The sequence below is a fragment of the Lithobates pipiens genome, unplaced genomic scaffold (assembly GCF_037356315.1).
Source record: "Lithobates pipiens isolate NorthernLeopardFrog02 unplaced genomic scaffold, aLitPip1_a1.2 Scaffold_22, whole genome shotgun sequence".
Lineage (NCBI taxonomy): Eukaryota > Metazoa > Chordata > Amphibia > Anura > Ranidae > Lithobates > Lithobates pipiens.
The window spans coordinates 201,139,839-201,162,460 of NW_027507784.1; the positions used below are offsets into that span (position 1 = coordinate 201,139,839).

Genomic DNA, 22,622 nt, shown 5'->3' on the forward strand with positions numbered 1-22,622 from the left:
GCCATGCTTTTTTATTCTTTTACAAGTAATAAGAATAAAAGTGACCAATTTTTTTTTTAAAGGACAGTGTAAAAAAAAACTAAAATAAATAAGAAAAAAAAGTAAAGCGGCCGTCCCGCCAAGCTTGCACGCACAAGTGAACACATATGTAAGCTGCCCCTGCATATGAAAACGGTGTTCAAACCACACAGGTGAGGTATCGCCATAGATGTTAAAGCAAGAACAATAATTCTACCATTAGTCCTCCTCTGTAACTCAAAACTAGGAACCTGTAGACATTTTTAAACGTCGCCTATGGAGATTATTAAGGGTAAAAGTTTGTCGCCATTCCACGAGCGGGCGCAATTTTGAAGCATGACTTGTTGGGTATCAATTTATTTGGCACAACTTTATCTTTCACAATATAAAAAAATTGAGCTAAATTTCCTGTTGTCTTATTTTTTAATTCAAAGATGTGTATTTTTGCCCAAAAAATTGCGCTTGTGAGAACACTGCGCAAATACAGTGTGACATAAAGTATTGTAAGGACCACCATTTTATTCTCTAGGGTGTCTGAAAAAAGAATATAAATAATGTTTGGGATTTCTAAGTAATTTTCTAGCAAAAAAAATGATTTTAACTTGTAAACATAATCAAAGAAAGAAAATTATCAGTAGCACAATAAAACTGTAAGCCCTTGTACACACGGTCGGAGATTCCGACGGAATGTGTCCTATCGGACCGTTTTGTCGGATAATCCGACTGTGTGTGGTCTCCATCGGACTGTTTCCATCGGAGTATCCGACGGACCAAGTTTTCCAACTTGTCCGTAAAATTTTCCAACAAAATGCTCCGCTCAGACATACTCTGATCATGTGTAGCCTACTCCGACGGACAAAGTGCCACGCATGCTCAGATCAAATTCCTAGACCAAAGCTATTGGCTACTAGCCTGAACTTTGTCCCGTCGTAACGAAATAACGCCATCACGTTATGTACAATTGGATATTCCGACAACTTTGTCCGACCGTGTGTATGTAACAGTTTTGGACAAAATCCGTCAGACAAAATCCAACAGATTTGGTTGTCAGATTGTCCGACCGTGTGTACAAGGGCTAATACTGATCTCAGCACGCAAAAAGGACATACTTTATCTACACAAACAGCTGCTGTTATAAATCAAGAATCACATATAAAAATATGCACAAATACAGTCTCAAGCTAAATTATGAACAGTACTCATGCATTAACAGCGCTCTGGAAATAAGTGTGTGTCAAAAACATATATACACTAAACATAAGTGCAATTAAAAAATTCATAAAAAGTCAGAAGGATAAGAACAAAGTTCATAAACAAGAAGGTAGTGCTCCAAAAGCCCTTAGGTTGATAGAGAAATCCTCAGAGAGAATGCACACCACACAATGCACCTAGACGGATAATTTGTGGATCACATTCCCCTCTACCTTTAATATTAAGCAAAATATAGCTGTTTTTTGATTAATTATGGTATGAGTTTGACTATTGGTATGCAGCAGACGAATCGCATGTGGATATATATCTCCCTATTTTTCCTATTTTTTCTCTTTTTTTACGGCACAATCTCTCATACTGAGAGTTCAGTTTTGCTGCAAAATATTGATAACTTGTATACTACTTACCTGAATGAAGAGTATGCAAGTTCTTCTAAGATTGTTTTAGTTTTAAATTTGATAGTACGGATATGCAGAAGTTATATAACAACTATGATTTTATTATAACTGCATTTTTTTTCAATGGAGATAGTATATAAAAGGAGTGTCCTTATCAGGGTGTTATTATATATATGGGGTATGTGATAATAATGTCTTGTAATCCTTCATATGTATTTAGTGAAATATGTATAATAATACAGCTTCATTCTGTAAATGATAGAAAATGTATGTGGTGTTCCCCGGTTATAATGATTCATTATTGTTTTTTTTTTTTATTATTATTCTTTTATTTCTTGTGCTATATTTGTGTATTGTGGAGGTTTATGTCCGCATTGATGTAGGGCTCCCGATGTCATTGAATTTCGGTGGCTGGATTACTGCAGAGTATAAACATTTTCCTCCTATTGCTTTACGGTATTGGGTAATACATACGGCATGAGCGCAGCCTCTGTGATCAGGAGCTGTGGCTGATGGGGGCAGAGTCAGGCGGCGTAGTAGGAGCAATCCCCTATGCAGTGCGATCTGTATTTAATGGATGAGCTGATCTGCATGGACACGCCCACTGAAGAAGACGTGATTACGAAACGCGTATGGGCGTGTCTATGCAGCTGTCCAGTATCTGAGTGTCAGCGTTGGTTATCCTGGGTCTCATCGCCCTTTGCCTGTTAGCCTGCAAAACTTCAGTGAGAAAGCGGTGAGAAATAACTAATCACAAATGGATACTTTGAATAACTTTTTAATGCAAGAGTTGTGTGTTTACAATGTAAGCAGATTTTATTGCATGTGGAGTGTGAGTTTTAAAAAGAAACAGGTTTACACTATGGATTTCTTCCCTGTTAATTTTTTTATAATTATGGGGATAAACTAACTGAGTGTCAAGTGTAATCCTGGTGTGAGCAAAGTTCCTGGTTGGATATTCCTCTGACGGACGGATGATTGCAGTGTAGGAGCAACACACAGTGAAACATTTACAATGCCTGAGATTAACCCCTTAGGGGTAAGTGCATAAGCAAAAGGGGGGGTCACACAGAGCACGAGGTCTTCTTTACATGCATGGCATGGTGTGCATTCTCTCTGAGGATTTCTCTATCAACCTAATGGCTTTTGGAGCACTACACTCTTGTTTATGAACTTTGTTCTTATCCTTCTGACTTTTTATGAATTTTTTAATTGCACTTATGTTTAGCGTATATATGTTTTTGACACACACTTATTTCTAGAGCGCTGTTAATGCGTGAGTACTGTGCATAACTTAGCTTCAGACTGTATTTGTGCATATTTTTATAACTTGTAAACATTGTCTGAAAAATAGGCCCGGTCCTTAACCACCTCGCGCCCGCCCTATAGCCGAATGACGGCCGTAGAGTAGGCGCGTTCGTCCGGGAGGCCGTCCCTGGACGTCCTAATGTTTACTTCCGCAATGCGCGCCACCGCGGGCGCGCATCGCGGAAGTTCTGTGTTCGCCGTGTCCCCCGGGGACAGGCAAACACAGATCGCTGTAAACGGCCAATCACAGCGGCCGTTTACAGCGCGATCGGCGTGTCCAATGGTAGATGATCTCATATGTAAACATATGAGATCATCTCTCAGCGCCGCTCTCCCTCCTCACACAGACAGAGTGTGAGAGGGGAGAGATGAACGGCTTCAGCGGCAGCCATTCTGCTTTGCATTCTTTTGATAAAAATAAAAAAAGTAAAAAAAAAAGTGCCATCCTCCCCCAGCAGTGCCATCCATCCTCCCCCAGCAGTGCCATCCATCCTCCCCCAGCAGTGCCATCCATCCTCCCCCAGCAGTGCCATCCTGCCCCAGTACCATCCTGCCCCAGTGCCATCCGCCCCAGTGCCATCCACCCCAGTGCCATCCACCCCAGTGCCATCCACCCCAGTGCTACCTGCCCCCAGTGCCATCCACCCCAGTGCTATCTGCCCCCAGTGCTACCTGCCCCCAGTGCCACCTGTTGTCAGTGCCATTTGTCCCCAGTGCCATCTGTCATCAGTGCCACCTGTCATCAGTGCCACGTGTCATCAGTGCCACATAGTGCCATCTGTCATCAGTGCCACATATTAGTGCCATCTGTCATCAGTGCCACGTATCAGTGCCATTTGTCATCAGTGCCACCTGTCAGTGTCACGTGCCATCTGTTGTCAGTGTCACGTGTCATCAATGCCACGTATCAGTGCCATCTGTCATCAGTGTCACGCGTCATTGGTGCCATGTATTAGTGCCATCTGTCATCGGTGGCACGTATTAGTGCCACGTATTAGTGCCATCTGTCATCAGTGCCACGTATTAGTGCCACGTGTCTTCAGTGCCACGTATTAGTGCCACGTATAAGTGCCATGTGTCATCAGTGCCACATATTAGTGCCATCTGTCATCAGTGCCACATATTAGTGCCATCTGTCATCAGTGCCACGTATCAGTGCCATTTGTCATCAGTGCCACCTGTCAGTGTCACGTGCCATCTGTTGTCAGTGTCACGTGTCATCAATGCCACGTATCAGTGCCATCTGTCATCAGTGTCACGCGTCATTGGTGCCATGTATTAGTGCCATCTGTCATCGGTGGCACGTATTAGTGCCACGTATTAGTGCCATCTGTCATCAGTGCCACGTATTAGTGCCACGTGTCTTCAGTGCCACGTATTAGTGCCACGTATAAGTGCCATGTGTCATCAGTGCCACATATTAGTGCCATCTGTCATCAGTGCCACATATTAGTGCCATCTGTCATCAGTGCCACGTGTCATCAGTGCCACGTGTCATCAGTGCCACGTATAAGTGTCATCATTGCCACGTATCAGTACCATCTGTCATCAGTGTCACGTGTCACGTGTCATTGTCCTGGTGCTTCAAAAGTGTAATAAATAGTCAACAAGTTAGATGTGTAATTTATGTTCCTAGAACATGTTGGGCCTCTCTATGTGGCCAGGCTGTGAAAAAGTCCCACACATGTGGTATTGTAATACTCAGGAGGAGTAGCAGAATTTTTTGGGGAGTGTCATTTGTGGTATACACATGCCATGTGAGAGAAATCACCTACTACAATGACAATTTTGTGGAGAAAAAAAAATGAAAAATCTTAATTTTGCAAAGAACTGTGGGAAAAAAATGACAACATCAAAAAGCTCACTATGCCTCTTACTAAATACCTTGGAATGTCTACTTTCCAAAAAGGGGTCATTTGGGGGGTATTTGTACTGTTCAGGTCACAAGAAGCGAGATAGGCCACCAGTACATCAGATGTGATCAATTTTGTGCGATTCGCACCACAGCTTGTAGACTCTCTAACTTTCACAAAGACCAAATAATATCCACTAATTTGGGTTATTTTTTTACCAAAGATATGTAGCAGTATAAATTGTGGCCAAAATTTATGAAGAAAAATTAATAATTTGCATAATTCTGTCACAGAAACAAAGAAATATGCGTTTTTTTTTCAAAATTTTCGGTCTTTTTTCATTTATAGCGCAAAAAATAAAAACCCCAGAGGTGATCAAATATCATCAAAAGAAAGCTCTATTTGTGGGAAAAAAAGGACAAAAAATTAATTTGGGTACAGTGTTGCATGACTGAGTAATTGTCATTCAAAGTGTGAGAGCACCGAAAGCTGAAAATTGGTCTGGGCAGGAAGGGTGTTTAACCACTTGGGATCCACTTGGGAATGACGGCATTAGCGCGGACCTAGATTGCCGGGACTACGCCTATTGACGTCGTCCCGGTTACGAGCGGCCTGCGCGCCCCCTGAGGGGCGCGCGCGGCGCGCTCTGTGATCGGCGAGTCCGTGAGACTCGCCTGATCACCGATCCGTGTAAGGGGTCGATCCCGACCCCTTATCACGTGATCAGCTGTCAGCCAATGACAGCTGATCATGTGATAAAACGGAGCCGGTAATCGGCTAGTATTCCTCCTCGCGCTGACAGCGCGAGGAGAAAAAAAAAAAGCCGATCGCCGGCGGCCGTGTTCGGGACATCAGTCCCGATCACGGCCAACAATTCAAGCGGACACCTGCCCCCTGCCAGTGCCCACCTGCCACCCGCAGTGCCATCCTGAAATAAAGTAAGTGCCCCCCTGTCAGTGCCACCCAGCAGTGCCCATAGTGCCCACAGTGCCACCCAGCAGTGCCCACAGTGCCACCCAGCAGTGCCCAGAGTGCCACCCACAGTGCCACCCAGCAGTGCCACCCACAGTGCCACCCAAAATCTGCCTCAAAGGTGCTGCACCCCAGTGCCGCCCATCAGTGCCCAGCAGTGCCGCCCATCAGTGCCCAGCAGTGCCGCCCATCAGTGCCCAGCAGTGCCACCTATCAGAGCCACCTATCAGTGCCACCTATCAGTGCCCATCAGTCCTATCTATCTGTGGTACCTATCAGTTCCCATCCGTGCCACTTATCCGTGCCACCCATCCGTGCCATCTTATCTGTGCCCATCTTTGCCCATCAGTGCCGCCTTATCTGTGCCCATCGGTGCCGCCTTATCTGTGCCTATTAGTGCCGCCTTAACTATGCCTATCAGTGCCCACCAGTGCAGCCTATCAGTGCCCACCAATGCAGCCCATCAGTGCCCACCAATGCAGCCCATCAGTGCCCACCAATGCAGCCTATCAGTGCCGCCTAATCAGCGCACTTCAATGAAGGAGAAAAATGACCCGTTTGCAAAATTTTATAACAAACTATTAAAACATGATTTTTTTTTTTTTTTTTTGCATCTCTTTTTGTTTGTTTAGCAAAAAATAAAACTCCGAGCTGTAACTAAATACCACCAAAAGAAAGCTCTATTTGTGGGAAAAAAATGATAAAAATTTCATTTGGGTACAGTGTTGTATGACCGCGCAATTGTCACTCAAAGTGCATCAGCGCTGAAAGCTGAAAATTGGTCTGGGACTGAGGGGGGTTTAAGTGCCCAGTAAGCAAGTGGTTAAGTGCCCAGTAAGCAAGTGGTTAAGCAGTTAAGAAGAAGTGTAGTGGAGGAACAAGCCAAAGGTTGGTAACAAGTGTTGTGGAGATACAGATGACAGCAGAAGAGATGAGAGTGAGATATTGGCTGGAGAGAGCGCATAATTTGCATACAGGAAGTGCAAAGGCATGGGAAAATAGGAAGTTCACAGGAGGAGCAAAAGGTTCAAATTTCAAGAGAATCATTGTTCAAGGCATCACCAGACTCAGCAGAGGTTGTAGGTTCAGACTTGGGTCCTGACAAGACGAGAGCTGCACTCCACTATTGTTAAACAATCAGCACATTAGCTGCATGAACATTATTTCCACTTAGATTTGAACTTCATGATGCACTTCACTATTCCAAACTTGTACACAAGGAGCCGGTTTGTGTACAACAGGAGGATCAGGTGGATTTGGATTTGGTTCTGTGATTCTTGCATATAGCAACTGTGTTTTCCTAGTTGTAAAACATAATATAAATTCAAATATAGATTAATGTTCTCTCAGCATAGAGCACAATTACCAGAAAGATGATCTACACATTGCAGTATGGAATACATTTAATGGAAATCTGGGCCAAGTGAATTATGGAGGTTACTACTGCAGACCATTTTTTCTGAAAATGCTAATTGCCTGGTTTTCATGCCGATCTAACGGTTACTGACCTGGAACTAGAATGCAAATTAGGAGTTCATTTTATCATATTCCTTGGCTGCATGCATTTTCCAGCTGGGTAAATCAGGAAGCATTGAAATCAAATGATCAAGAATGACTGCCAGAAAATTTGCATTTTTAGAAGAAGGTCAGCAAGGGAAGCCTCCTATTTTTATTGCCACAGAGTTTTTCTAACTTACCCCTGGATGGACCAAAGTTATATAAATTGTAACTAATTAATGGGCATTTACATAGATAGGATAGGCATACCCAGGCAAATGGTTTATTTTGCCCCCTTTTCTAATTGTTAATAATTCTTTAATAATTGCGATGAAAAATCTAAAAATGATATCAATCTGCAAATCACATTTTGATTTATTAAATAACTAGACCTATTAGTGCGCAAATACTACACTATAAACAAAAAAGGCTGCAAGACTGGAATAATAATGTGAAACATGGTAAGAGAAAAAAAATACATATGAATAAAATAAAAAAGTCAGAATTTATAAAAAAAATTGAACTTTTTAAACTAATCTCACTAACAGACCTAGCATGATACTAATTTAAATGAACATTCTTGCTGAAGCCTTTTCACCTTTAAAAAATACCTCTGCAGAGTGAGCCTTCAGCTGGTATAACTTTACAGTGCCGCATGAGTCATAAGAATATCCTAAAAGAATCAAGTAAAATGTCAGAAATCTGGATAGAGAATTTAATAAGGCTATAAAAATCAGGATCACTGGCTATTAGATAGGATTTTCTACATATCTCCATGAATGGCTTCTGGCAAGGTTAAAAAAAAAAAAAAAAAAAAAGAATATTTGGTGCTGAGTCTGCTGACCAACGGCAATGGAAAAGAAATTCTAACAGACACTGGGTCCCAGCTGGGCAGTGACATTAATTGCCCAAATCTCACGCTTGTCTGTGATGCAGCTTTCTCGTTCAATCGCTTTCTCTCTTTCTCTCTCTCCTTCTCACTAGCTCACTCGATCTCTCACTGTTTCTCTCCACCCTCCCAGGGGATTTTAAAAATGCAGTATTTGAATTTTGTGAGTGGTAAAGCCTCTGCCCTAGGACCCATTTGACAAATGAGAAGCCGTGCAGCATCAACACCAGCCGACTGAGCATCAGTGAGTCAATCTGTGTGCTAGTCAGCAAGCTCCTGTTGGGAAACGCCGAGCTCCCTCTCTTCACTGTCATTGAGGAAGTTACACTGACTCTTCATTAAGCTGCAGGCTTTGGTTAAATCCCTTGTTTTTGTATTCTATCCAGTTTAAGCGGTTTCCGTTTTAATTTGCCTAGTTGCCTTAGCTGACAAATGAACGTACATTTTCAGCAGTAGGATAGCAAAGGGGGAAGAAGGACTTTTCAACTATAAGAATAACCAGAGCTAAAAGACAATTTAAAACCTGCTGACAAGACAGGACAAACGTGCTTGCATGCAAGCCCCTTCACTTGTTCTACGTCGACTCCAGAGCAACACCATGCAGCATCCTCTGACGGGTGCAACCTGTGTGGCACTGCCGAATGTGGGCATGTGTCCTCAGCTCTCTTGTGCCTTGACTTTTATGTACTTGCAGCAGGTAAGCTCTCCTTGCTTTGCTCTCTCTCTCTCTCTCTCTCTATCTGTTTTTGCTAGTTCAGCTTTTTCTGCTTGGAGTTGGACTTTAACCGTTGTTTTTTCTATAGCTGTTTAAATCTGTGCCATGGCACTTTTGGTTGCTTGTGATAAAGAAAACTTCATGCTGTTTCCTTGCTATTTTTAAGATAGGGTAGAAGAGCTGGGTAGCACGGATTGTTAGGAATAGAAGCTGGAATGTCTTAGGTTGTGAGGTTAAGATGTGAGTCTGCTAAGATCTCAGTACCTCTAATGCATGTACATGGTGTACTCTTATCTCATCATCATGTATTCAGTCTCAAGCATGTAGTGCACAAGAAACATAACCTATTCGATAAATGATAGCACACATTGCATTGTGTTTCATTTTGCTAGTCAATATGTCATGCCTGTGGGTTTCATAGATGTGTAGTACTTGCTGCAGTCACAGGGGAAGGTTTGCTTATTAGTAGTTTTAAAAAGACACTCAAGCATTATTTTGAATAGTGTGTTTTTTTTGTTTTTTTTAATCTGAAACTTGAATAGCTCTATGCTCATTTTAATAACATGATAAACAGAGAGAATGGATTTCCTGCAATTGCTGTACTGGTATAACATGAATTAAAAATGCCGTTGCCTGTCTGATGGAATTTGCTATATTAAGTGTGATTCTGTGTTTGCCTTTGTAGCCATGTGAAAAAAATACATCTTGATGTGAATCTTGAAAAAGGTGTCTATTTTCTAATCTCTTCTTCACCTGATACTTAGCTGCTCTTCACAATGGCTAGCTTTGTGCTAATGGTTCTGCATAATCGTTAATGGACCTTTATTCATTACAGTCACTGCAAAAAAGGCTGCTTTTATAAAATATTCACTTACTACTTATAAGGATTATGTGAAATATAATTCATACACAGTTCAATCTTCCCGTTTTCACTTTATGTGTATAGCTACATTGTATAGAATTCATTACATATAGGTAATGTGAGTGCATGTATATTTACTGTGTTTCTTTATGCTAGTATAGTCATGCATATACAAATAGATACACATTTGATATCTAAACACCCTTAGCTGTGTACATGGTGTACACTCCATTTTCTGTAACACTATATTTCACTTATCATTATGCTTAGTCAGCTTATTTTGCTTTTTTTTTAAATAAATAAAATTAGCAGTGCAATTGAGAACTGAGCATATACTCTCTTGGTCTGTCTGTGAATACCTTTAAGGTGAAATGTTCCTTTTTATTTCATAACATACTGTATCATGTGAGATACAACATGTATACTACACCACCATAAGTCTAATATCACTCTGCCCTGATACAAATACACCCAAACTTACAGGTAATAAATAATGCGTGGTCTCATATCTGTGCATTTTTCATTCTCACCAGTAATTTCATTAAATAATGATACATCTCCTGTATAATGTATACTCATAATTTACCTGGTATCCTAAAATAGTCTGGGCTTTTTGCTTGTGTAGGAGTGAAAAGACAGTAAACAAGAGTTTCAGCTCTTCCTCTTTACCCTATGGGTTTTGTTGTCACTTTTGCCTACTCTAATATGCACAGTAAAAGATGTATGTGCACATACATTGTGAATGAGTTTTGAGGAAAGGAGAGGCAGTGCATGTTTTTGCATTCAGAATCTGAATTTGCATTTGATAAATGCTAAATACATCAACTTTCATAGATTGTCTTTTTAATTACCTCCTTCCTAATAACAGGCTGTCCTTTTACTTTTGAATAAATCTTTCATTGATTATAACTGCTCTGCAGCTCACTCTGGAGTGTTTTTTTTTGTTTGTTTTTTTAGAAGCTAGTTTTTTTGTTTGGTGCAACTCCTGCTATCATGGTGAATACGCTTGTTTATCCATCTGAAGTGTAATAATAACTGGAAATATAGGTAAAGAAATTTGGAGATAGGAAATTGTTTCCAGGTGAGGGGTCAATATGTCTACATAGGAAGGTATCAAATGAACACTATTGTAATTGTACTTTGATGTACTTATCATTTTTTTCTGTCTGCATCTGTACAAAAACATATTTTCAGCTATGTATAGTACAAAGTGCATACATACATTTCTACCAAAAAATAGGCTGACATTGTAACCTATGCGAAGCTGGAAGGATTAAAATGTTCTGTAAAGGTTCATGCTGTTTGTCTGCTGAATTGCAAACCTAATAGTTTTTCCCAGAAACCTATAAATAAAACCGCACCATCTTTTTTGAGATTAAAAATATGTGTATTCATCATTCAAAATATTTGAGCAGATCCAAAAAAGAGAAAGTTGTAAGAATAGTGTCTAATTGTATATAGTTGTACGTGGGTGTCATGATAGGTAGTGCTTTTAGCTATAGATCACCAAAACTATTTTTTTTCACTGCAGAAGTCAATTTGCTGTTAAGTAGTTTACTTTATTTTGAAGCTTTCTAAAAAGGGATTGATTTATTTTACACAGATTTTCTATAAAGCACAAAGTGGTACAGCATTAGATAGGACTGGATATGCACCCATCATATTTTTTTAAAGCAACATAAAAATAAATAGAATAAAAAATAATTTAATTAAGTAAAATAGTCACTTTGAAACATAGGTATGTAACGGTTAATTATTTATAAAAAAAAAAAACTAAAAGCTTATTATAAAAATCCAAGAATGATATTATATACCGCTATTGTTCCCCTTATAGTTCATTTGTAAATCACACCTGGCAGGAATTGCACCTGTGTTTATATTCAGTGAGGTTTTTTTTTTGCACAGTTTAATGCTTATGAAAACTATTTCAAATGTTGCAGGCTAAATTTTTTTATTTTTCCCATGTGATTTTTATTTTGAAAACCTTTGATTTAAAAAGTGCAACACTGAGACAGATACTAAAGTAAAGAGAGGCAACTGTGCTCTGCTGTTCATTTGTATGAGGCTCATAAAATGTGTGCAATATATTGTACACACCATGTGACCCGTTTGCACTCTGGCCAGACAGTAATAAGTTATGATATAATAGGATATATTACTGGAAGCTTTTATAGTCAGCTTCAAAATAGATTTACAGATATTTTAAGCAGGAGTAACAGTTATTTACTAAAACAATATGCACTAGTGACATCTTCACAAACCTATGAACTCTAAAACCAGCTATAAGGGAATAACTTTGCACAAACTGAGATGATCCTTCTGATCTGTTTGTAATCAAGCTTGATTTATTTAGGAATATTGTGATGACCCACTCATTCTTGTACGTATACTTAAAATTTTAAAATTTAAGCTTTTCCCCTAAAAATAGCTATCCATCATCCATGAAGGGGACATGTAACAGTGTTTCAGTTTCAATATACTATTTTAGCATATGTGAGCTATATCTACATAACACAGTTCATATTATATATAATAATTATATATAATTTGTTTTTAATTAGCCATGAAATAACATAACAGTCCCCAGGAAGAGGGTTTTGAATACTTGTGCCTAGTGACTGACATACCTATGTTTTAAACATCTCTACAGAAACAGTTTACACCATTCAGCTCTTAGACTCCTTACCAAACTCATATAACTGTTACAAATTTGAATTGGGCACTGCAATGGTTAATCCATTCTTACACATTAAAACAAATTCAAAATCCTATATTTATGTGTTTGTTTACATAGGTTTCCTATTGCACTGTATACTCAACTGTATAGGTTTTTGGTGATGTATTTATTAATGGCAATACCTTTGAAAACGAAAAAAATTATGGAGTTTGCAAGAGGTACGATAATAAAGTTAGATTTGCTTATGTGTGAATTTGTTGTGCAGTTTGTTTTCCCCCCCAGACATTAATTTTAGCAATAATAATAATGTGCCTCTTTTGGTTTAGCGAGAAGGGTAGTAGAGCAGCAAAATAACACTTAGGATGCATTGCAAACCATACTGTATGTATATTATTTGTATGTTGTTACAGACTTCTGTAAACAATAATTCTAAGCCTTGGTCAAATGACCATCTGTTCACAAGCCCTATAATAAGTTATCCTATGGTGGGCCATGCCCCTGTCAACATGCTAGAAATGTTAATTTGTGTTCCTCACTTAATGATGATACATGGAGTTTATTTTAGAAAATGAAGTCATCTGTAAAGTGGGAATAATTTAACTAAACTAGAGACATTGCTCAAACTGGACATACCTAGATCGAAAGCAATTGAACTGAAACTTCAAGATCAACTTTTTTAATTAGAAAGTAGTGTTCAGTAGATCATTAATGGCGGCTGCAACTGGTCATCGAGAAGTGCTTAAACAGAAGAAATTTGGCATTTGAAAAATGCTGGCTTTGCAAGACTAGGAATCAGCTGCATAGGCCCATTACCCAAAGGAAATAAAAAAACGTAGAGCTGTTACTGCGTTCTTTAAATAGTCTACGTGTTAAGTCAATCAGCATCTTTTGTAACTTAATTTGTGGCTTTGTCACTGGGAACCCTTTCCAATTAATGAATGCGGCAAACCTCGATCTTTTGAAATCCTGTACTGCGCTACATATTTGTTAGTTTTACAAAATGAATATTTTTCTTTATATTGTTTTTCTTGCTTGAGCCGTAAGGAAATAGTTATAAAAAAAAAGAAATCATCGGTTTTATCCTGGAATAGAATGATTATTGGTGTTGATGATGATTATCATTATTATTACTAATAATAATATTATCTCCACTGCTTAACAAAATGAAAATACACCAATTATTTGTATTACTGTTTAATGCATGGTATGCTGCTTCTTTCAGTCCTAAATGTTTTGGCATGTTTGTATGCCACATCATTACATATTTAGAGTAAATTTCTTGTTTGTTGTATGAGGGCTTTTGCTTCAGAAAAGATTTAGGGCCCATTCAAACTTTTGCATTATAGTGACGTGTTCTAAAATGCTTGCACAGCTCTATGTGCACTGCGTTATGACGCCATTCATCGTGAATGGCACCCCAATGCATTGCACATTGGAGAAAAACGCATCACAGCACACCATAATGCATATACCATGTGCTGCAGTATTCTGCAGTGTTATAAAAGGGTGATGAACCTAATCATATCTGTTGTGGTGTGATGGCAGCCCTTTTATAATACATAAACTGCCTTCATGCAACACATGTTTCAGAATTCGCATTAATGTGTGTGCATGTACACACTGCAATGAAATGCTGACATGTGAATTGGCCCTAAAAAAAAAAAATATATATATATATATATATATACATATTATTTAGCTATAAATGATCACAGGGAGTTTGGAGCTAACTTCCCTGTCTTTTCAGTAAGCTGTGTTTTAATGATATGTTAGAATGATCTGGCACATAATATGTAACAATTTAAGGCTATAGTTTTATAGGTTACTTGTGCCGCAGGAACATAATCACTGCGGCAAATCACCTAAAATGTGAACCCATATGTTTTATTGAGCTTACTCTGCAAGTGACTGTAGCAGTTGATGGTGAAAGTACTGCATGTGCTATCTGCACTGCAGTCTAATGATGCTGCAGGCAGATTGCTCTATGCTGCTGCTTGTTATTGCAATTCCCATTTGGCAAGGATACCGCCAGGAATCTCAGCAGTGACGTGGAAGATGGGAAAACCCCCACATCCCCCAGCATAAATTATGATCTTATACCGGAGAAATCGTAGCTCCAAAGCAGTGTTTGTGGGAAACATGAGCATCATCCTAATGGTAGACACTTTGTTCTATGCCTGAACTGGAATGCTGCTTCATCGTACTGTGTTGACAGAACTTGATTACATAACCATGTCTGATATAAGCAATATCACCCCCAGGACCAAGGGAGGGGGGTGCCCTGGCTGTTCATTTTTATCTTTTGCTGCATTGTACTTGCATTATATTAGATGCTGCGCTTTTAGGGGTAATCATTTTTTAATTTGAAGCTGCACATTCACACATGTTATCAATATTATATTGCATTTTTACATGTAATCAATCACTAGCATACATAGATTAAAAAAATGTGAACCAAATCTCCAATTAAAAAAACTGCAATGTATGGGGGTATATGAGCTCTCTCTCTATATATATATATGTATGTATGTATGTATATATATATAAATATATATATATATATATATATATATATATATATATATATATATATATACTGTATATGTGATTTATTTCATATAATAAAGAACAGCACATTTTTTCCTTTTTTTCACAAGTGTATTATTTTAAATGACTCATTGTAGAAATTTGTTTTTGTTTTGCTTTTTTTTTTGTCTCTCATTGTTTTCACGTGAGAAATGTCAGTGCTTTGCCTACTTGACTAAAAAGGAGCCCACATTACCACTAATGCTCACTCACCATCTGTTTTTCTTACAGCTGGGCCTTGAATGATTGTCTGGGGCAGGGACTAGATGTTTTTGTTTTGTTTTGTGATTAATGTAACCTCTATACAGTCATTTGACAAAGAAAAAGCAACTGCTATTTATTCACCAAATACACGGCTCTTATTGTCTGACAAATGACGCTTTGTAAATCTGCAAAACTGCATGATTATATGATTAGAAGGTGAGCCTATTCACCACAGAGGGCAGTGTTGTGCTCCCAGCAAATGAAATGCATATAGTCTGCCTCTAATTACAACATCTGAAGCTACCATTAAATGTCATAGGTGTTGTATTCTTATATGTTTTGCAGTTTTATTTACAAACTTAATATGAACCTGGAGACCCCTTTGTTGGGATCCTGCTTTTTATGGGCTTAATAATATGTATGTTGCTATTAGCCATGAAATAGATATTGCATAGTTTATGTATGTACTTCCAATATAAGCATCACATTACAAAATTACAATTTACAAAATGTAAATGAAGTGCATAATGTCAAACAAAATCATAATAGTAAAGAAACAGCTCATAGCCGATGTGTTACAATGCAAACAGATTGTAAACACTTGCAGAAGCTTCTCACTTATTGGTTGCTACATATGTTATTCCTTTTATGTTCATTATGTAAGTTCCCCTGATGATAAATCACAGAGAAATATGTTGGTGCTATGTAGACAAAGAGTCATAATAATATTTATAACAACAATAGACACCAGATAAATGGTGTTCCTGAAACAAATACAGATCTAGCATATATATATATATATATATATATATATATATATATATATATATATATATATATATATATATATATATCAACTGCTGTATATTTAAAATAAAATAGTATATTTAAAAAATACAAGCACAAATACATTGTAATACACAATTAATACACATATGCTGCTATATCTAATAGTCTGCATTTACACTTGTAGAGGATCTTACAAAAACAGAGGAACACTAGTATATACACTTTGTAACTGGACATACCTTTATCATCATTAAATGATGTATTTTGGACAAATGACTTATAAATTACTGCAAATTAGGAATCAATGTAGAATGTTTTTATTTTATTCACACCTTAATGGCGTTTGTATTATGCTGTTGTTAGCTTTCTGTCAGGAACCTATCAGCACTGAAGACAGCTGCATGCTTAATATTTAATACATTCAACCATCTAATGTAAAAATGAAAAATACTACAAGTAGCCAAGTCTAAGAGAAATGCTGTTTATCTATTTTATCAAAAATGATAAAATACTTGCAGGCACCACTGGAAATTCAAGCATTACATGATTATGTATGGCATTATACATTAAAAAACAAATATTTGCATTATATATTAGACACACAGGGTTGCCTTAACAATGGGCATCAAACAATCCCTATAAACAGAATTAGTTAGCTTAGATCAGTTTACTGTTTGTAGCTGCAACATACAAATCAATCCCTAGGAAGCATTAAGATGCTAGTAAACGTTAACCCTTTATGCCATTTACACTTATTTTGTTGATGGTGAGTATAGTATAATTTAGCTGTTCCATATCTGCTGAGAGTGAAGCACCGTATTTGCAATACCATATCATTAATTATGTCTATTAATGGTCTGTACAGCAAAAAGCAACAACTTAATTTGACTTAGCTAACTTTAAACAGTCCTGTTTTTGGAAGTGATATAATACTCCAGTTTCTGCTGTGAGAACAGAGAACAGAAAATTACGCAGGGATATTTCTTTATCTGATAATTCACTTAATTTAGAGATGTAGTGCTTGTAAAGGATAATTGTTGAGATCGGGAGTAGGAGCTGTGGTCACTCCAGGTATCAGTTGTCACAAAGACAGGCAATAGTCAGATCTCTCTCTGCAGATTATAATGACACAACAGTGTATAGCAAGCTTTAGCTTGATTAAGGTCTTGGCTTATAACATAAAACAAATACCGATGATCGATCTTAATTCAATTTCACATCAAGCAATCAGAAAAGACTTTGCAGCCCTTGAGTGCTCTTAGGCTAGCAAAAGCTAATCTTTAATTGGACGCTGTGGGTTATTGTGCTTTGCCGTTCTTTGCTGTTAGATTCACTAGTCTCATTAGCTGACTTGTAAGCCAGTCTCCTGTTATAGCAGCAACTTCACTGAAATGCAGTGCATACAATTATATTTTCTAGACATCATTGTAAGTGGATTTATTGTATTATTTATCAAGCCCAGATAAAGATTTTCCTCCTCACACAGAGTGCTATATTTTATTACAACCCGTTTTTTGCCTGTCACATAATGTATCCAAAGAAATTCTATTGTGCCATCTCTGTTTTAAGCCTTGGTAAAATCCTGCAGGCTTTGAGGTGAAGGAAAAAGTGACAATGGCTTTCTGCAACCGAGTATATCACTTTGCATTAAGAGCCATAATGACATTAGCGAGAGCTGAAGCTGAACGTTTCCATATGAAAAGATCCCTAAAGGTCTGCAGTCTTTTCAAGGAATTGGTGAAATTGATTTATCAGTTTGCAATTGAAGTATTTAATGCATTGGATTCTCCTGAGGAAATCTTGCCATTCCTTTACTATCATCTCTCATTTGCTTTCTTACTAGACCAATGCACAACCATTTTGCTTCTTCTGCATTATACTCCCTTTCCTGGCACTGCTGTAAATTTAATTAGACAGAAAGCAGAGCTATAAGCTGAAAGCATAGCTCATTATTGTGATGAGCTTTTACAGTTCAGTGTGAGCTATTTACTATCCTAAATCCAAACTGCAAACTTTACTTATGTGCAATCTTGAAGAAGTCACAGATATGTCAGTATTTCATCTAATGTAGTCAAGATATGAGTTTATATTTCATTTGTGCCACTACTGAAATGTTGCATATGAAGGTTTCTTAAAGAGTTAAGTAATAGAATGCTGGAAAACGTCTACTCGAGTGGATAACACCACTGGAAAATTTATATTCAAGTGGCTGAGACTTCTCACTTGTATAAATGGCAATCAGCAAGTTCACTAAAAACACCCATTTCTGATCATAAGTATTAAAATCAAGAAGTTCTGGATGATGTGAAATCAACCTGTGTCAGAATGTCTGTCAATAACTCTTCTAGAAAAGCCATTTCTAAAGGAGCAAGTAAAGTGAATTCAAAATACAGAATTAAAGTGTATGTAAACTCTAACAATGGACTAAAAAATGTTTTCTTTTTGATTAAGTATGGTTTCCCTATGCCATTGAAAGTGACTTGTTATATCTGTGCAATAAGTGAACAAAAAAATACCCTTTGGTTTTGTTTGAATTTGAAGCTGCCATGTATCCCGCCCACAATTCCTTTGCTATCTCAAGGTGTTTGATTTGCTCTCTGAGTTTGCAGGCCACAGACAGTGCAAATTTCTTTCCTACAACCACGGGCTGCAGGAAACAAATTCACAAGATTTTCCCATCAACACAGACAGTGCTAACAGGGTAATACCTCCTGCTGAGACATTGTATTCTTCCGGTGGTGGGTGGGTCAGGGGAAGCCCTTCCCATCAGGATAAGACAGTGATTATTGCTAGTGGCTATAGTGGCCACTAGTGATAATCGCAAGTAAAATCCAGCAGGCTGGTTTTACCCTAGTTGATGGATAGACAGGAAATAATTCAATAGTTTAGCAAAAGAATACTGGGAAGGGATGACACCACTCAGACCACAAAAATACTTTGTGTTGCCAGCACACGCAAGGACTAAGCTAAGTGCATTTCTGGGACATCAGCCCATAGTTATCTGTTATTGCACAAGTTGTTCTGGTGACTAAGGTTTTGCAAACAGCACACATGTGTGACAGCTTATTCTCCACTCTTCTCCAATGAATGGGGAAGGGTAGGGAGCCGTCCCAAATTGAAGTCAATCTGATAAAATGTGATAATATGCACCTTCATCCACCAAAAACAGACTAGCAGAGACAGATACTAGCAATTCATGCCATTGAAATTATCTGAATATCTTTTTTTGTTTTTGTTTTTTAGTTTTGACTCAACTTGGAAAGAGTTCATACTCTTGTCAAGTTTTTTTTTTTTTTTGTGCTGCCCATGATCCCATTGAAAAATATCTCAAGTCACATCCTGTTCCTTTGACAGTGCAACTAGAAATAAAGGTGGAAGTTGTCACTGGAACAGGAAGACTAATCTGAAAAGGGTTTTCGATCCTTCCACATTTTACAAACACAGCATTTTCTGTTGCAGTCTGTGTCCACTTTGGAGAAATGTTCCTGTTCTTACTAAAAGTACAAAGAAATCTACTGAAAAGGGACACAGATTAAAAAAAATCCTTATAATCCTTCTCCACTTTTTCCAAAAATAAAACATTTTGGATGGAGTTGACCAAGCATGAGTATTCCAGCAGAAGAATTCTAGAACCTTGAAGCAATGATGGATGTATGGGATTTACACACACACACAAACACACACACACACACACACACACACACACACACACACACACACTTAAAGGGCCATTTGATAAATAAAGTGTGATTTGTCCTTTGATACTGCTTTGACAGATACTGGAGTTGATGTAATAAATGAGCAAAGACTGTTTACATATAAATGTGAATGTTCACTGAGTTTAGTAAACAGGTTGCAGGGTAAAGCAGTGTCCATGTCAGTCTAATGCTGGCCATTAATGGATCTTTTTTTTTGCATTCAGAGGGCTTAAAAAAAACAACAAATAGATTTCTCCATTCACATAATCAAGGTGGATATAGGAATTCTCCTAAGACATAGTATTTTGACAGTGGGGACTCTCCGCTGTCAGAATACACTGATCAGCAGCCACTGCATTCACCAACCAAGAAAAAATTACTAGCAAGCCCATTCAACAAAAGTTAATCATTAGATCAATGTGTGTTGAGTGGGAGCAACTACAAAACTATAAGCATGCAAATTTATTTTACGCTCATGTCTCTTAAACATAACAACTGGGTATTTCAAGGTAATCATTCTATTTACTGAATCAAATAAACATTTAATTTGTGAAGTGATCAGTCTCTATTCCTTTAGTAAACCAAACCCAATGAGCTTTAATCAAAATATTAACATCTAATATTCATCTTTAATTAACCTATAATAACAACATAAACAACATAGTTTCCATCCTTAAAGTAAAGAGCTTTTTCAAGGAGAAGTACAGCCAAAGCTCATTTGGCTGTACTTCGCCTGTGGATCAGAGGCATGTAGTTTTTTCTGCACTGTTGTGACCCATTTTCAGCAGACAGTGGGCTGTCAACTGATATCAAAGAACCGGTCCAGGCTCGAGAAAGATTGCGACCATATGGTCAGGATCCACCTACATGCCTGGACCATCACCCGGCTTAGGCTCTCAGTGATCCACTGAGAGCCTGAGCTGGCTGCTCCCACCCCCTCCACAGCCCAATGGTCCAGTGAGCATGATGGGGCAGAGTGGAGGGCTGGTGACTATAGTCACCAGCTCTCTGCTCAGGGAGCTCTAAAAACGGGATGACCGGCAGTGTTTGATTGCATGGTTTTCAGTGTTAGAGCCAGCGGGGGGACAGATGCAGCAATCAGACGGACCAATGCTGCATCCACCTAGGTAAGTATGAATCTGCAAAAAACCTGATTACCATACATCTATCTTAATATCCAACTTGGCACTGTATGGTCACATATGTACACATGAATATAGAGATGGAGGAGGAAAGAGTCAGCTAAGTTCAACACTCCCACACTTGAGTTATTGCGCATGCATAGATTAGCTTTCTGGGGCAGTGTGTTTTTCAAAAAAACATTTATTTGAAGAATAAATGTCAGACTGTGGTTACACCATTCACAGATAGTATTGATTAGGGGTAAACATGCAAACACACACAGGGAAAAAAAACTTGCACTATTGAAAGCAAGGTTGCGGGTAGGCAAATTTTGAAAAAAATTGGTAAAAATTATTTAAAAGTGTGCATTACCACATCATGCACTACCTATGTTAATCCCTAGGCCCTATGTTACTATCCCAAGGCTTACCCCAAAGAAGCCCCAAAAGGACCACCACCGTACTCAGGACCAAGACAGAGAGGGGGCACTGTGCAGCCACAGAAGACACATAGAGACCAGGCTAAAGAGGAATGGAGGGGAAGAAAGGAATGGCTAGAAATGCAGGTGTTTAAATATTTCTCTCTTCCCCTTCATTCCTCTTTAGCCTTGTTGCTATGTGTCCTCTGTGGCTGCACAGTGCACCCTCTCTGTCTATGGCCTGAGTATGGTGGTGATCCTTTTGGGGGCTTCTTTGGGGTAAGCCTTGGGATGGTGCGGACAATGGCAAATTAGCTATAATTGTTTTTCTTTATTTATATAGTGTTGTATATGTGTCTAATTTTGTAATTTTGACATCATACCTTTGTATTCCTCTGTATAGTTCTTTGTATCTTCTGTTTGGTTCGCTAATACGCTGATGAAGCCAAATAGGCGAAACATATCAGGATATCATGCGAACATATAACCTTTGTACAGCCTGAATTTTACCTGTATGACCACTCAAATGGAAATGTACAATGAAACACATTGATCTGATCTGATTAGCTTTTTTAATTATGTTTATAATAAATGTTACATTTTAACTATTCTCGGTTTCTATTATTATCTGTTGGCACTGTCATATACCCACCCCAATTCTCTTATATAAAGACAAACGGGGAAGTGCTGATCCAAAGGATGAGAAATAATATGGTTCTTATCGGCAAGAAAAAAAATTATTATAGCTGCCAGAATATGCATATAAGTTCAGAACAATAATCCATAATAAATTATATTAATAAAAAAAAAAATACACTTTTTGACTTGATTAACATTTACATTAACTTACAAGGACTGTGGGAACACTCGGGAGCCAGGAGAGGTGTAAAAGAGACTATCCCACCTGCAGGGTGGAATAAACCGCTGGTGGTAGAGCAGAGCCTGTGAAATGCTCAGGGAAGTGAAAATCTATAAAAGTGCCAGAGGTGCGGGACTGTCCACCAGCCCCAAGCCTCACAGCAAAGACCGCCTGGAGAAGGAGCGATGACTCCAGCTGTGTAACCCAGAGATCCAGGAGAAGAGATCCACAGCACCAGCACTGATAGAGTGAACAAGGGAAAGTGGTGAAATCCTCCTGTGGTGAAATCCTCCCACCGTTCAACTTCTGGGTTTCAGAGGCTGCGATCAGCTGACCGGCTGCATCAAACCTGCATGCAATGACAGGCTCCAGCGAGCTCCAATTGGCTCCAAATGTCCCACAGCCAAAAACCAAAAGGGGGAAGAAATAGTCTGGGGGATTATCCAGGAAAAAATGCAGAGATCCTTGAACAGGGAAGAGACCATCTTTTTTTAATATAATTTTTTACGGATTATTGTTCTGGACTTATAGTGGATATAAAAAGT

The 22,622-nt window shown here is 38.4% G+C and overlaps 1 protein-coding gene across 7 annotated transcripts in view; it reads left to right on the top strand.

The window, feature by feature from the left end:
* Positions 1 to 8,214: 8,214 nt before the first annotated feature.
* RBFOX1 (RNA binding fox-1 homolog 1) overlaps positions 8,215 to 22,622 on the top strand; it is a 1,314,070-nt gene continuing 1,299,662 nt past the window's right edge. For 2 of the 7 annotated variants that reach the window (XM_077448822.1, XM_077448828.1), the window contains exon 1: positions 8,217 to 8,844. In XM_077448822.1, the coding sequence (XP_077304948.1) occupies positions 8,701 to 8,844 (144 nt within the window). In that variant the 5' untranslated portion in view covers positions 8,217 to 8,700. Of the gene's footprint in view, positions 8,845 to 22,622 lie in introns of all 7 variants that reach the window. The other 5 variants (XM_077448827.1, XM_077448824.1, XM_077448823.1 and 2 more) reach the window with 5 other exon arrangements.